Genomic DNA, 17,393 nt, shown 5'->3' with positions numbered 1-17,393 from the left:
GTTCCTTTAATAAACTGTTCAACTTAAATTTGTTTTTAGTGTCTCTTATTGAAAATGCAGCCATGCTTATGTTCACATTTAGCCTACTACTACTAATAATAATGTTTTTATTTTATTATTATCATTTCTTTATTGTTACAGGTTGCGATAAAATAGGCGACCCAGAGTAAGAAGTTGTCAGGGGGCCCAAACATTCTAAAAGAGCCCATGTCCCACACACACTAACACACTCTCTCACAGACACACATGTATTCTTTCACATTTCTTTCAAATTAAACTAAAATACACACAGACACTGACAAGCACCGCCAGTTTAAAGAGGGTTTCATACGGTGTGACATCAAAGAAAGAGAGGCCCCTGCCCCTCTCTCTCTCTTTCTCTCTCTCTCTCTCTCTCTCTCTCTCTCTCTCTCTCTCTCTCTCTCTCTCTCGGAGAAACCAGACACCCGGTTACATAACTCGATATCCCTAACGAGCCGCGCGCTGGAACAATCAGCGTGTGCACTTAGTTCACGCACCCATCCGAGCAATAAAGTCGCAGCCAAGTTGCCACGCGGTAAACGCCTCCGTTATCCCCAGAGATGGTGTCGTGGGTGTGAAAAAAAAAAATAAATAAATAAATCTAATCATTCAAATACCTCGCCTTGGACGGATTTGAGTAGGCAGGGCTGTTATCTGTTGTTGTTGAACTGGGTGCATGTGTTGGATCCCGCGTGCCCAGGATGGCATTGGTGGTTCGTGGAGATAAAGGCACCAGCAAACATCACTACATTCCTGTGCCGTATATCTGTATTTGTAAACAGGAAAAAATATATATGCTATGTGTACCCGTCTACTGCTGTTACTCTTACTATCACATCCATAAACCAGCCAACACAGTGCATACGTGGTCTGTCTGACTGTCTGCTTTTTCCATCCCCTAATTACTCGTCTATGAATTTATAAACTAAATACACACAAACGCTGCCTATTTTCAAGCCTGGCACTATCAAGTGGCTATTGTGCTTTCATCTTGGGTGCAAATGTTTGATGTATTTCTAACGAGAGGACAGACTAATTCCAACCACATGGGGGCATTTATATATATATATATATATATATATTGGTTGTATCAATGATGATATTGCTTATTTGCTTTAATTGAGTAATAAAATACTGGGACCTCTTTCCAAGCTACAATGAAATTTACAAGGTGAAGCAGGGCTGTGTTAAGCTTGGATAACATTCTCTTCACCACGCCTCTCTGAGTGTGTGTGTGTGTGTGTGTGTGTGTGTGTGTGTGTGTGTGTGTGTGTGTGTGTCGGCAAGTGTCTGGCCATCATTGTGGGAGCTGCATTTAAAAGTATCGCTCAGAGCAAGGCGCTCATTGTAATTTGCAGCAGAACACCAGCACGTGCACCTGCGCGCTCTCATGACAACAGCGGTGTAAACAGCGGTGGCGCGCGCTCAATCATACGCACGGATTTCGGTCCTCGGTGAGGAGACCGTGCTGCTCTTACCGCCCGTGAGAGACTGGGCGAGTCAAAGGCGACATCTCTCCAGCTGCCAATTCTAGTCCGAGAACTGGACTGGAAAACTCTTCTCGCGTGCACCCGGCGGGAAGCCACCGTCGCGAGGACAGCACTCGCTGTGGGACTCGCTTTGAGGAGGGAAAATTTTTCTGATTTTTTTTTTTTTTTTGTTTTGTTTGTTTTTTGTTTTTTTAAGTTGGATGACATTATTTAACGGCGTCTTCCTCCTCAAACGCGAATACCACAACTGTACACAAGCGTGTTTGTAGATTTATCTGGAATCCAGTCGAAACGGGAGCCCGTCGCCTGATCTCAAGCATCGGGTTCCATTCCGTCGCCACCGACACCGCTAAATAAATAAAGTCTGACTGACTGGACTTATATGCGAGCTGACGCGTCCCACGTTTGACTGCTTTTTTGAGATGTCTCGGTTTACCTCCCTCCCCGATAACAGCACGGGCGTCAATGCAAATAAGATAACGTAAAAGAGTAGGAGGAGAAGTGAACCCACGCCGGCGCGATCCTCTGGTTTATCAATAAATGGGAAATTCCGGAGCGCACGCCACTCTCACTTTTTTAAAGAGCGCGCAGCGTGGAAGAAGGGAGAAAGAGGGACCCTAATGACACGGAGCACCGCAAAGTTTAACATATTCATCAGTCAAGAGAAGAACCAGGTGGAAACCCTGTTTCATATGTGGCACATTAAAGGAAAAACAAAAACCAGACGCCACCAAGCTTCCCAAGGCTGCTTGAGAATTTAGAGATGGTTTGGTGAGGAAGATGAAGATGGCAGCATCTTCGTGAGAAAGATACCGAGCGTGTTTTTGTGGTGGAGGGTGAAGTTATTTCGACATGCCCGAGAATGTCTCCCTCATCAGGAACCGGACGGAAGTCGGGCAGGGTCGCGCGTGGGGTAGCGGGGCGGGCGCGCGGCCAGCATGGGTCGTCACGGTGCTGGCTAGCGTGCTGATCTTCACGAGCGTGGTGGATGTGCTCGGTAATGTGCTGGTGATCATCTCGGTGCTCAGGAATAGGAAACTGAGAAACGCGGGTAAGTGCGCGCGAGTGCGCGCGTGTTCTATTCACAGCAATTATGAGAACTGAAAATAATGCACGTTAACGGATTCCTTCCCATTCACACAGGGCAGTTCTTGCATTCAAACCAGAACAATGGAATAGACTAAAACGCGTTCAGAGACGTTGCGTCTTAAAAACGCGACGCTTATGGCGCGCGTCTCTCAGAAGCATGTAGCATCATCAATTAAATAAATAGCGCGGACGGATCGCAAGAACGTGTCTTTTGAGCGGGTGAGAATCATTCTCTGGCAGATGACAAGGTGCAATTAGGATAATACTAGTATGACTCATTTGCAGTTTCACCGGAGGTCATTAATACTGTTATTAAAAGCTTTCGTGGATTCCCGTGACAGCTGGAGAAATTTAAGAATAAACCCGACGCTCATTCACAGCAGTTACCGACGATTCACGTGCACAAGATGGCCCGACCATGAATGACTGTGCATCACACGAGGCAGCTGGGTTTTCACAATGAATATTTTTATAAAAATCTGTCATCTGTCCATATTAACAACACATACAGCTTGAAAACCTTTCGACCTTTCTAAGTAGTTAAATCCCAGTCTCTTTGTTATAGCCTAGCTTCTTAATCTCAGCTAAACACAGTTTCTGCAAAGAGTTTTCATTTTAACGATCTCTTATAATAATAATTTCATTTGGTAATTTTTTTTATTTTTTTATTTTTTATTTGCATGCAAGAAATCCAAGTTTCTTGTAAGAGCATGAACAACTTATTTTTATGTGTGGAAATGTGGAAATAATTCATTCAGCGTTCATCTATTCGTTTGTCCATTCATTCAACACAGGTGGCAGTTCAAAGCTTAATTTGAAACCACATACAGTATATGTTTCATGGACACAACATGAGAAGGTTTGACATATATGTACCACTCACAGATATCAAAAACAGTCAGACACCCAAAGCCTGAGGACAATGCACTCAAGACATTACCAGACATCTTAAGACAGAATGTGAGCTTGTGAATCAGAGAGTGTCGGTATGCTCATGATGGTGATAACTGTGTTTTCTTAATTCCACAATAAGCAGAAAAATGCAGGCATTTGTTTTCATGTTGCTCTTACACCTATTCAAACATACAGTACAATTACGCCTTTAAATGAGTGACGGTGTGAAAAATGCATGGTCGAAACAGCTATTGTCCAGATTTATCACCAACATCAATCACACATGTGCTTGTCTGTGTGTGTGAGAGATAGAGAAAATGCAAAGCAATTACAGTTAATACCACTTAGAACAGTCATTTTATTGGAGCCCCTCATTCATTAATATGAAGGACCATATGGTTTCAAATTATGGATCTTCCTTTGCATGTTTTTCCCCCATTATTACTCCCTGGCAATGCTTCCCTGTTTAAGGCTTCAGATTAGCTGTGCACCATTGCCAGGAAAGCCCTGTTTGGACAGGACTAGTTTTCCCGGAGGAGTTAATTCTTGTTTCACAGAGGTACTTTGTAATTTTAATCCTGTCCATATTGAACACAACACAAACTCAGGTGTCTTCTGAGAAATCTACAGTAGTCCTGTCTGGATTGGGAATGTCTGTGATTGTGGTATATTTATTGTACACTTTTTGACCTTTTGAGCCAACATTTTAGGTAAAATAACAGCTTGTGGTTTAATTTCTGCTAGAATCCCATTCCCATGACATAATTATATAATTAATCACCAGTGTTGGGTAAGTTACTAAAAAAGTAATCCATTACTAATTACCTCCCTAACGTTGTAATCACATTACTGATTACTCCATGGGAAAAGTAATCAAATTACTAATTACTTTAGTTTTAAGTTACTTTCTAAAACACTTCACAGAAATTTAGTTTTTCTGCTCAGTGAATTCAAAATAATGTCTATTTCCTCGCTTATTGTCACACACCCTTTAGTTGTCACAGAAATGCAAACAGATGTACACATGAACATATGAACTGTTATTTTAAATGCATTCTACATGAATAATATTATTTTCAAAATTTGTAACACAAGGAATGTACTTAAAAGTAATACCATAACTAATTACTTTGTAAATAGATTACACCCAAAACTGTTAATCACATTGATTCAACATAAATAATATTATTTTCAAAATGTGTAACCCAAGTAATGTTCTTAAAAGTAATTACCTTAATTGAAAGTCAGTAATTGTAATCTGATTACAAGAATTTAAAATATAATGTGTTAAACTACTTTTTTAACTAAAAAAGGAATTATATTACAATAACTAATTACCTGTACTTTGTAATCAGATTACACCAAACACTGTTAATCACATTTATAAATCTTGTTTATTTCATTGGGATTTGTGATGCACACATCCATCCATCTGTAACACCAACATTCTTTATATTATAAATTATATTATAAAAATTATAACTACAGAGATCCCAGTGCCGAATCAAAACATGAAAGGACAGACATCCTGTGTTAATAAATTCATCTCTAATGTAATTTAGAAAACTAATCCAGTTCAAATAGTGGTCAAGAAAGAAGAAAGACATCCCGTTGTTCTGCAGCCTGTAATTGTATTATCTGACCTCAGAATGCATGAGTCGACTGGACGGAAGTGCAGGTAATGCGACTGTCCTGGTCCTTTGTGATGTCATAAGGACCTATGGGGGTTTTAAAATGTGATTCAGGTCGAATCCCGGAAAGAGGATGAATAGATTTCAGCTTATCACTTCTCAATAGAGCACAGGAAAAACTGCCAATGGGAATAGGGAAAAGAGAAAGAACAAGAGAGAAAGAGAGAGTGGGTAAGCACAGAACTGAACTGCAGTATCTCCAAACAGGCACTTCGTCAAACCATTCCACAGTGCTGTGTTATTACGTCAAAGTTTCATATGACAGATCTGTAAGTGTAAGCTTTGAGTGTGTAAGACTATGAACAGATAGCGAATGTGAGAAATAGAGAGCGTTCTATGCATGTCATTGTGTCTTTGGGGATTTTTTGACACTTTCTTATCTTGAAATGTTCCAGGTGGCATCATACCATCACTGTCTTAACAAAGCAACAGTAACCACGGCGATGTTTACCAGCACAGCCCTGAACTCCAGTTTTCATTTAAAACAGTATTGTCTACAGAAGGATGGATTGAGAGAGAGAGAGAGAGCAAGATGACAAGAGCATTGCTGTCTTTCCCTCCTTTTTCTCTTTTTCTTATTCTTTACCTCTATTTTAAAGATCTTGGGTATTAACATTGGAGTTTATGTAGGTTTCTATTAAATTTGATCTGTAACGTGAAATATTGTGGGCTTAAGTGTGTTAGTATGTGTTCCACAAGGTGACATTCAGAGTCTCATTAGCATAGAATGATGAGCTTGCTGGTGTTCTATATAGATGCTCAAAGGGCATGTGATAAATGTGTGTGTGTGTGTGTGTGTGTGTGTGTGTGTCTGTCACCCTTGACTGCACCCTTCACTTTGACCTGTGGTGATTAATTTCCATTAAGGAAACACACGAGTATCGCGTTCTCAAATGACAACGCAATCACATTTTCTTTCTTCTACAGGAGTCTTGTGCTCTTTCTAGATTGACAACAAGAGCAGAGGCTATTTATTTATACATCAGATGTGTTTAGATGTTCTTAAAGGTTCTATTTGCAATGCTGTGCTGGTCTCGCTTCTGAATAGAGCACAATCCTATTGGCTCCGGGAAAACTGTATGCAAATTAGATTATCTAAGTACGGTCTACGCCCAGACTTCTGTCCGGCAGATTTACGTTCACGCCCTTGCAGCTGTGAAATCCCTGGAGTATGAAAGGGATGTGTTTAAGACATTCATTCTTCTCTTGTAAAAGTGAGGGACTTTTCTGAGTAGCGCTGTATAGGCCCTTTCATGATTTACGCCAACGTCCCGTAATCCATTGAACTCCATTGAGCGTCAACCTGCAGCGTTAACCCCTGGCACCATGTTTCCACGGGTCAATGCCCACAATGCTCAGAGTTCGAACTATTTCAACTTTGATTCCATTTGCCACTGACCTTTCTAAGTGCAGTCAAATGATTTTTATGTGGCTGGTTGTACGTATGGCAGCAGTTTGCTGGTGAAATAAACACTTGAGGTGCTACAGCAACGACTTTTATTCACTTTAAAACAAATCTCGAGTAAAACATCTATCTGTTCATAAACACATACTTTTCGCCCTGTTCCTTAAACAATGCTATCTTATGACAAATTTTAACGCTTGCATTACATAACCAACTACATTTACAAGCTTGCTCGAACATTATTAAACTGTGTGGTTGCTCAGCTGATAGAGCATTGCACTTGTGATGCAAAGGACAAGGGTACGAGTCCTGAAGAGCACACAAGTCGACATATAAGCCAAAGGTGTTGTAGACCCTTAAGATTTAGGGTAGGGAGGTAGATTTTGATGAAAACTTAATAGAGTAGGGGTCGGCAACCCTTTTGACATGGAGTGCCATTTTTTTATTTTCCTGGTCAATTTTTAAGAAGGTTTTTGCCGCTGCATTCCAATCTACATCTTGATGTAATCCTTCCTCATGATCACGCAGTGTGTTTTCATCAGTTGAATAGGAGACTAAACACTATTAAAGTGTGACGAGACTCGTGCTGTGCGTGCAAGCCATTCACGCATCACAAGCCGATCAACTATTTAGCCCTTTTTGGTAAATTGCGCCTGCAAAATCCTAAAACTTTATTTCCAGGTTTCATTTATACTTTGAATAGACTCAGATTTTTGAACTCCACAATGTGGGTTTATGTTTTCTCTTTTAATCATTTAATGTCATTTTGAGTGTGACCATGGTTTAAGGAGGGTGTACCTGTATGCTGGGTTGGAAATTTCAAGGATTAATAGTGGTGTTTTCCTTAATACATCACATGTACAATAGTCTACTTCTCTCTCGCCGTTGCTGGCATGCCAGTGATTACCCCTCCACGTGCCAATGCTGGCACGCGTGCCATAGGTTGCCGACCCCTTTAATAGAGCATTAACTTTAAAACCCTCATCTTTTTGGGAGACCATTTAACTGGCTTTTAGTCCCACACAATGGACATTTCACCTAAGAATTGCTGCAGTAAGTGTAATGTTCCGCTAGGGCTGCTAGCATCACTGTGACAACCGCCCCACCATGGTGGTAGAGTGCCACCTGTGATTATGCATGTGATGATAAAATATCAACTTACATAAAAGACCTTATGAAAACTTGAAACAAATTCCTGAAATATTGTCATTTAATGATAATAATAAAGTATTAGATCTTTAGTAACTGTGCTGTGTAATAATGTTCTGTTTTTTAGAGATGCATTGAATTGTGATGGTAACGGCATGCTCACAAGAAACGCATATAGCGCACAACTCAAGCCAAACGCACATCACAACTAGCTATATCAGCTACGCATCCATTCGTCCCCGATTGAAGTTGCAATTCCTAAATTCCTTCACAGACTAAACCAAAGGAGAGTTTATTCGTGATAACATGTCAACAAACAACATGAAAGTAAGAGCTTGCGCCCGTTTTTGCGCTCTGTCTAGAACTCAACCTCCGTTGTGCATTTGCTGCCTTCATTGATTCATAGATTTAAGTTCTCTTCTCACTTCTCAGCTTAATATGCAAAGACAACTGTAACTGTAAGCCATTCATTGGTTGATTACTCACAAAAGGGTAAACACTGTGACTATTCAGCATTTTCAAAAGGTTGCTCTGTTTTAGCATTCCGACTAGCCCGAAAGTTTGTTTCCGAAAGTCCATGTACCTTGAAATCAACTCAAATTTTGTGTTGCGCATTTCGAAGGTTACATTTTCCATTCAATATGTTCTGACCAAGGAACAGTTGGCAACCTTAGATCAAGGGTACTTTTAATATGCTTTCCTGTTAAATGTATTACAACATTTACAACTAAAAACACAACTCGTTTTTTGCACTACTCTGTGGACATTTTACCTGGAAACTGCAGCTAACATGTGCCCATACGTTTAACAACACTTCCAGCTTCTACCACTGTGATACACTGTGATTCTGTCACCAAATGAATTGTGTGATCAGTCTGGTCTGTTTGTCTGACCAATTCAAGATGGGAAGAATGTTCTGGAAGCCTGTATGAATACAATAGTTATTTTTGCAGTTCCATTTGGTGATGCTATTGCCGTTGAATTTACACACGTCACCTTTAATGCTGTGTTCCATTCAAAGTCGGATGTGGAATATTCTCATTTGATAACTCCGATCTCTGACCATAAAGGCATTCCATTGCCAGATGCTCAGAAAATGACATGTCTGCAACGTTCCCATTAGCTCAGGTGTTCGACTGTCACCAGAGACATCTCCTAGTAACCCAATCAATAAACAATGCTGTAATGCTAGCATTTGTGCTACAGGTGTATGATTATCAAGAGAGTATAATTTACCATGTCTTTACACCTGTCTCTGGAAACATTTGTTAAACAAGCTTTAACATCATGTACTGTAATAACTTCGATGATCGATATTATTGAATAAAAGTGAATGTTCCATTTGTGCCGACATGTTTGCTTAATGTCACGCACCTGCATCTCGGCATAATCAGAGTTGAAGATTTCTGCATGAGTTTCCAAGGTGGAAGTCTAACTTCAAGGGTATTCCATTGCACTTTCTGACTTTCCGAGTTGAATGGAACACTATGGAGCATTTGTCCAGCCCCGAGGATGAGTTGGAGTTTCGTTTTCAAGGGAGAAATCCTAAATATTTACCAACACATCAGCCTGAAAGACGAATCAGAATACTACATTATGCTGTGCAACAGGTAAAGGATGGGCAAGGAGGAGGCGGGAACCGGCTGAACATTAAATATTTACCAACACATCAACCTGAAAGACGAATCAGCCTCTTTTTCATTTTGATAGAAAAGGGTCAAACGTAGAGGTCTGAGTTAAAGAAAAAGATGTAAAAGTGGGTGGGTTTGAAAATCGTTGAGGTTATGGAATTTAAGCACAGAGTGCTGCAGAGGTCAGTCAAAACTGGCATTGGTGTCAACAGAGACCAGCCACATCAGTGACGTGCAGTGAAATGCAATCTATAGCTGACAAAGAAAAATTTAGCATTTTCTATTTTGTGCGCGTGTGTGGTTGTCTGATACAAGGCTGAAGTAATCAGCCCACAAAGCCACTCCTTTCTACACACACACTAAAATCTCCATAAATTCAGGGTTATTGGTGCCAAGTGAGATTACAGGAGTCCCCGAGGACATACAAAGATATACAATTAGTATTGGGTGAGAAACAGACCAAAATTGAAGTCCTTATTCACTATCTTGCCTTCAGCAGTCTTCTTGGCGTGATCATCAGAGAAGCTCTTTCATAAAATTCCATGTGCTTGATGCATGCATACCCACTGAAAAAAGAAAGTCATATGAGTTTGAGACGGTATAAGAGTGAGTAAATGATGACAGAATTATTAATTTTGGGTGAACTATTCCTTTAGGTCTCCAGATTTTAAGCCTTAGAAAGAGACCCCTGCAATCTGAAAATGTTTGTCTAGTGTTTCGTAATAGATCTCAACGATGTCTTAAACTGTGCTCAGATTTGCCCAGATACCAAAGTCTGCAATCAAAGGTCAGAGATTTCACAATCCACCTTATTTTTCTTATTTTTCAATGTAACTATAGCACCGCTATTATCCACATTGAGTGTACCTCTGGGATAAAACACTTTTTAGCTTTTTTAGCGATACAAAAATACTACATTATGCTGTGCAACAGGTAAAGGATGGGCAAGGAGGAGGCGGGAACCGGCTGAACATTAAATATTTACCAACACATCAGCCTGAAAGACGAATCAGCCTCTTTTTCATTTTGATAGAAAAGGGTCAAACGTAGAGGTCTGAGTTAAAGAAAAAGATGTAAAAGTGGGTGGGTTTGAAAATCGTTGAGGTTATGGAATTTAAGCACAGAGTGCTGCAGAGGTCAGTCAAAACTGGCATTAGTGTCAACAGAGACCAGCCACATCAGTGACGTGCAGTGAAATGCAATCTATAGCTGACAAAGAAAAATTTAGCATTTTCTATTTTGTGCGCGTGTGTGGTTGTCTGATACAAGGCTGAAGTAATCAGCCCACAAAGCCACTCCTTTCTACACACACACTAAAATCTCCATAAATTCAGGGTTATTGGTGCCAAGTGAGATTACAGGAGTCCCCGAGGACATTGCATGCGGAGCTGGTAGAATGGAAGGCTCTTTAGACCCACATTCATTTATCTTAAACACACAAACACAGTTAGATGCTACCATGGTAGAGCACTTCATGAATGTTTTTACCCAACGAAACAGTGATTGTGTTAGAGAAGACCCGGGGTCTGGGGTCATTAGAGATTTCATTAACATTCATGTTGACTAAGCACTACCCTTCGTTGCTGTCATTAATGAGTGGTTGTGTGTATGTATGTATGTGAGCATTCTTCTTTGTTATGCTATTTTTAATTAAAAGCTTTGTGTATGTGTAGAGCTGTAGAATTAATAAGAACAGCATAGCTCAGATATTTTGGTCTTGGAAGGAGTTGATGAGAAATGTTTGAGTTCATATTGAAATTGTTGAGTTTTGATAGCAGACTTGATATCTAGACAAATCCGAGCAGTTTGTGACATTGTTGATATCTCTTCTGAAACTCTTAGAGGAGACATATTTGTGTTTCACAGGAGAAAAATGTCAGAAGCAGGAGACTTAAATCTCCTTTTGCTGTCAATTTAATCTCATTGTTGTCTAGGAGAAACAACTGAGATCTCATTTGTGATTTTTCTTTGCTATTGGAATGGATGCAGTGTCAAATCTTTGACACCTCATACAAGATTTTATACACATCAGGGTAGATATAAGCAAATACACATTGGTTAAATTGACAGTTAGTGCATTTTTGTGGTTTATGTTTGTGGATGAAACCAGCATTTCACACACTCCTCTGTTTATCAAACAAACTATACGTTGCTCCAAATGTCAAAGCCTGGAATCCCCATAGGAAGCATCCGTGACATACTCTCCATCTTGCAAACACTCATTCCTTGCATCATCTTCCTCGCAAAAGCATGCAACAAGATCACAGAGGTAATGAGTGCAAGTGTGGGTGTGTGTGTGTGTGTGTTGCTCTAACAAAGCCGATATCTTTTTGTTTCTTTGCTCTCTGTCATACTAAACGCTTAACTACAAACTGTGTGTTTGCAGGTTGAGGACATATATACTGTATATTCTGGGCTAGCTTCCGAACAAGAGATTAGACCAAATATCTCTCAAAAGAGAAATCGACCTCCCAATTAAAACATTCTAAGTCCAGTTCCAGAGAAACTTTCTTTTCAACTTCCTCTTAATCTTCCTGTTAGGGAAGACAAAAAGCAGGGAAGGTGAATTGAGGTGCAATAAGTGAGAGGAACAGAAACGGATCAGAAATCTGATACAGCGAGAGATATCGACGGCCAGAGTGAGTGAGAAAGAGAGAGAGTGCAAGAGAGAAAGACAGCAGATGCTGACAGACCCAGAAGAGAAAGATGAAAGTGTTAGAAAGAGAGACTTGAGGGGAAGGAGAATGGGTGGACGGTGAATGAGAGTAAGTCATTTGGATGAGGTATGATATGGAATATTCATAAAAAATTATCATATTCTATTTGGGTCATCTTTCATTTTTGCACTGAATCGATATACCAAATGTACATATCCATTACAAGACCTATTTGAATTCTTGAATGAAAATAAAAGGAGACCAAATGGAGACTTTGTTTAAAGGAATAGTTCACCCAAAAGTGATACTTCTCTCATCATTTACTAAAACTTGTCCAAAAACTCATATGACTTTCTTTCTTCTGCAGAACACAAAGATATTTGTCTATAGGACACCATGTAAGTCAGTAGGGTCCAAAACTTTCAAGCTCCAAAAAGGACATAAGGCAGTATAAAGGTAATCCATATGACTCGAATGGTTTAATCCATGTATTCTAAAGATATACAATTAGTATTGGGTGAGAAACAGACCAAAATTGAAGTCCTTATTCACTATCTTGCCTTCAGCAGTCTTCTTGGCGTGATCATCAGAGAAGCTCTTTCATAAAATTCCATGTGCTTGATGCATGCATACCCACTGAAAAAAGAAAGTCATATGAGTTTGAGACGGTATAAGAGTGAGTAAATGATGACAGAATTATTAATTTTGGGTGAACTATTCCTTTAGGTCTCCAGATTTTAAGCCTTAGAAAGAGACCCCTGCAATCTGAAAATGTTTGTCTAGTGTTTCGTAATAGATCTCAACGATGTCTTAAACTGTGCTCAGATTTGCCCAGATACCAAAGTCTGCAATCAAAGGTCAGAGATTTCACAATCCACCTTATTTTTCTTATTTTTCAATGTAACTAGAGCACCGCTATTATCCACATTGAGTGTACCTCTGGGATAAAACACTTTTTAGCTTTTTTAACGATACAAAAATACTACATTATGCTGTGCAACAGGTAAAGGATGGGCAAGGAGGAGGCGGGAACCGGCTGAACAGTCAACTTTAAGTTTTAATGCAAAACTCAACATAAAACAAATATAAACCATAAGACAAACAGACACACACAACGCGGCCGCGTGCGTCTCCCTCGAACTAGCGCCTCTGGCTCCACTTTATCTCGCTCTCCAGCTGATCAGCTGATTCAGCGCTGGCCGTGCACCATCACGGCCTGGCCACGCCCTCCTTCTCGTCACATGCTGCTTTATATTGCAGGCTGGAAATATATGTCATCATATTATTATCATTCATTATAATTTTCATAAACACATTGGTTTGTAGTGCATATAGTTTTACTGTTTATTGCATTTTGCCATCGTTTCATCATACACTGTTGCACTGGCAGAATGAATGAGAGATCAGGCGCTGAAACAAACAGTCCTCAGCTCCGTCTGTCACAGCTACTACAAACTTTAAACAACCAGGAGAAAGAGGACAATAGAGAGCAGAAATACAGCTGCACTTTTAATGCATCTTCAACTTTCATTGCACCCAAACTGCATCTTGTTTCATTTTGTCAAAATAATAAATTCATTATTCTCTCCTTTTTATGTCAGAGAACATTCTCACTTTCTTTACTGTGTATAGTAAATAGACAAGCAAACATGCATTCAGCATGGCTGATGACACTCAATCATTGCCTTTGGAAATGTCAAGTTAGTAGCACATCGTCACTTCAATACAAAACACAGCAACAAATTAAAGATATGTTTACTCTTTCACTATAAATGCTGACGTTAAAAAATTATCAGACATTAGGATATTATTCTTCTGTACATTCTGTGGTTGTGTGATAGTTTATAAGTCTATATTACCAAATTCTGGTATTATTATCCTTCCAGTTATGTACATTGTGGGTAATGACTGTGGAATTTTGTCACACTTGCCGAAAATGCAACTGCTTGCTTGCTTCCACATTGCAAAATAAGGTGGATAAACTCACTAAAGCCTTCCAAGACCAAAATCTGAGCTACACTACCCACATTAGTGTTATTGCTCTGTACACTTAATGCACTGTATGTCAACAATTGTCTCATGTGTATACTTTTAGTTAAGGAGTGACTATTTGCACTTGGTGTAAATAGGACCTGACACACAGCGCAACTATATGCACTCAATTAAATTAAAGACAAACTGTATTTTGCCACAGTTTTTCCCATCCTGTTTCCTGTCTCAACTTTTAATATTTCCTTTTATACTAATAATACATTTAAAAAAAAATAATATAAAGGTTGATTGTCTCGCAGTGATTTGGTCATGGTGACGGTCGGTGAGTTGAGAGAAAATTAACCATGGTTTACTGTAGTAATATTGTAGTAACCATGTTTTTTGGCCATAGTTTTAATGCATTTAAACATGGTGTTACTATAATAATATTGTAGTAACCATGTTTTTTGGCCATAGTTTTAAGGCAAATAACCATGGTGTTACTACAGTAATATGGTGTTAATATTTAACTATGTTTTAATTTTGCAGTTACTATGATTTTACTACAAAATACCATAGTGATACTATGGTCACTGTAGTAAAACCATGGTTAATTTTTGTAAGGGAAAGTTAGGGTTAGGTTAAGGGGTAGGGGTTGGTGTAGGGTGTCTGTGGGATTCTAAATAAACACAATAAACACGCTGCAGTGATATCTATATTCTGTACAGTATGTTCGTATTTAATTAGGTGTGTTGCACAGGGGTGCAAATAGCATCTAACACTATTTGCACTTCGCACAAAAAAGATGCTTTTGCTTGCTATTTACACTTAGTGTAAATAGCATGTATCACCATTTGCATTAAGTGTAAATAGCATGTTTCGTCATTTGTACTTGGTGTAAATAGCATGTATCACTATTTGTACTTTGTGCAAATACACTCTGCCTTTTAGTTATAAAAAGGAATTTTAGAAGAAACATCTGAGACAAAGTTGATACATGGTTTAATACATAACTGAGAACTCACGAGCTATGAAAGATCAGTTTCTGAGCAAGTCTTTGTCCTGATCTAAATAGAAGACAATCTAGCCTCCCAACTCACAACTGATGCAAATGCAAACACATGTTGGCCAGAGACTGACTGGTAAACCTGGGCACAAACAAACATGTATGAATAAGCACCAGATTCACTGTACTTAATCTAATGGGTCTGAACTTTGTGTGAACCTCAGTCAAAATACTACTGCACCTGAGCCTGCCCTACCATATCGACTCTCGAACACACACACAAGGACTTTCTCGCACTCTCAGACACGCAATATGTGAACTGCAGTTCAGCTCCTGTTGTCGGGTTTCTTTCCTAATTGCTTGATTCACCTTGTATGAGGGGTGGTGACTGAGTTGGGGGTAATTCACATAGGATGCTGCTACCTGGTCTCTTATAAACACATTACTATACATGCATTTTTGCTAAATGACAGCTAAACACTTTTACCATAGTGAATGACTTGTAAGGTGATATATTTTAAAGTTTGCATTATATAATGAACTACATTTACAAGCTTGTTCATGCACTACTAAGTAGCTCAACTTATAGAGCGATGCAAAGGATGAGGTACGAGTCCTGAGAAGCATACTAGTCAGCACATGAGCTGAAAGTGTCATAGAAGGACCACAGAATGAGGTAACTGCAATTTAGTTTTTAATCTCACATTTGCTTCTACAACACTATCGGTTAGGTTTAAGTTCAAGGTTTACGGTAGGTACTAGTGAGGAAGGTTTTGTTGATTTAAAACTCGATAGAGCATTAATCTTATAAACCTAATCTGTTGTACCACGTTTTTTTCATGAGATCAGACTGAGTCATGTTCTTGTGTTCCGTCAGCACTGTTTTTTAACTGTTGGTCTATGTACACATGTTAAATAAACATTGTTGGTTGCTGCATCAGAGCATCTCACTGTTTTTTAGTGTCTAAAGCCATGAGCACTGCATTTTTAAAACAGCGTGTCAATTTAAAAGAAGTTCAACTTATAAAAACATATGTTGAGAGCCCTGAGTTCTGTTCCATTCTAGTGCGCTCCATCCAACTGTTTTTAAAGGCAAAAATGCATCTTGTGTGAATGGCCCCTTTGTGTATTGTGTGTAAACGTTTGTAAATTCATAAATGCGGCTACATCAGTGATTGCATTCCTATGATTTACAAGTACTAAACGGTGAAATCTATTCAGACGTTCTGATTCAGATCATTTGTGTTAATTGAAATCTAATAGGTCTTTGTTTCACAGTCAAAATAGTTGAATTGCTTTTCTGTGTTTGTGTCCTTTAGGTAATGCGTTTGTGGTGAGTCTGGCTTTCGCTGACCTCCTGGTCGTTTGCTATCCCTACCCCCTGGTCTTGCATGCCATGCTGCATGCAGGCTGGTTGCCGGATGAGATGGAATGCAAGGTCAGTGGCTTCCTGATGGGAGCGAGTGTCATCGGCTCCATCTTCAACATCACTGCTATTGCCATCAACCGCTACTGTTTTATTTGTCAGGCCAACACCTACGAAAGAGTCTACGGCCGCGCTGGAACCCTGGTACTGCTGATGTTAGTCTGGGTCCTTACCGCCCTCGCAATTCTTCCAAACCTGGTGCTGGGATCACTGACATATGACCCCCGGGTTTATTCGTGCACCTTTAGTCAGACGACAAGTGCCGGGTACACTATCGCCGTGGTGACCGTGCATTTCCTGCTTCCTATCGGCGTTGTTACATTCTGCTATCTAAGGATTTGGGTGCTGGTGCTCCGTGTGAGGAGGCGGGTCACGAACGACGTCAGGCCACGCCTCCGTCCGAGTGAGCTGCGCCACTTCCTCACCATGTTCGTCGTCTTTGTGCTGTTCGCTGTCTGCTGGGCACCGCTGAATTTGATCGGCCTGGCTGTGGCGGTGGACCCGCCCCGTGTTGCACCCTTAGTCCCCGATTGGCTGTTTGTGGTGAGTTATTTCATGGCGTACTTTAACTCCTGCCTGAACGCCGTGGTGTACGGACTGCTCAATCAGAACTTCCGCAGAGAATATCGCAGAATCCTTCTGTCGCTCTGTAAGCCACGCCTCTTTCTGCAGGAGACGTCGAGGGGCGGGACTGAGCGCAGCAATAAACATTCACCTGCCAACAATAACAACGACGACAAGCCCAAGGCGAACACGATATAACTTGCCTACAATGCTTTTCAAGGGGTAGTTTGATTCTGTTATCATTTACTCACCCTTATGTCATTCTAAACCTGCATGACTTTCTTCTGTGGAGCACAAAAGGAGATGCTAAGCCTTAACCTTATAGCAGTCACAATACATGCTAAATTTACATGCAAATGCTAAATCAGGGTAATGGCCTAAAATCTACATTTGCCAATC

At 40.0% G+C, this 17,393-nt stretch overlaps 1 protein-coding gene across 1 annotated transcript; it reads left to right on the top strand.

The window, feature by feature from the left end:
* Nucleotides 1–2,363: 2,363 nt before the first annotated feature.
* LOC127429536 (melatonin receptor type 1B-A-like) lies at nucleotides 2,364–17,192 on the top strand. Its single transcript, XM_051678643.1, has 2 exons — nucleotides 2,364–2,562; nucleotides 16,324–17,192. The coding sequence occupies exons 1-2, from the start codon at nucleotides 2,364–2,366 to the stop codon at nucleotides 17,190–17,192; spliced, it is 1,068 nt and encodes a 355-aa protein (XP_051534603.1).
* The last annotated feature ends 201 nt before the right edge of the window (nucleotides 17,193–17,393 follow it).

The sequence above is a fragment of the Myxocyprinus asiaticus genome, chromosome 39, assembly GCF_019703515.2.
Source record: "Myxocyprinus asiaticus isolate MX2 ecotype Aquarium Trade chromosome 39, UBuf_Myxa_2, whole genome shotgun sequence".
In the NCBI taxonomy this organism is placed as follows: Eukaryota; Metazoa; Chordata; class Actinopteri; order Cypriniformes; family Catostomidae; genus Myxocyprinus; species Myxocyprinus asiaticus.
The sequence above is the reverse complement of the archived record's forward strand: the minus strand, read 5'-3'. Positions and strand labels throughout refer to the sequence as shown.

Coding starts and splice junctions, on each gene's coding strand:
- LOC127429536 (XM_051678643.1), top strand. CDS start 2,364: ATGCCCGAGAATGTCTCCCTCATCAGGAACCGGACGGAAGTCGGGCAG. Junction 2,563..16,323: donor TAGGAAACTGAGAAACGCGG/GTAAGTGCGCGC, acceptor TGTGTCCTTTAG/GTAATGCGTTTGTGGTGAGT.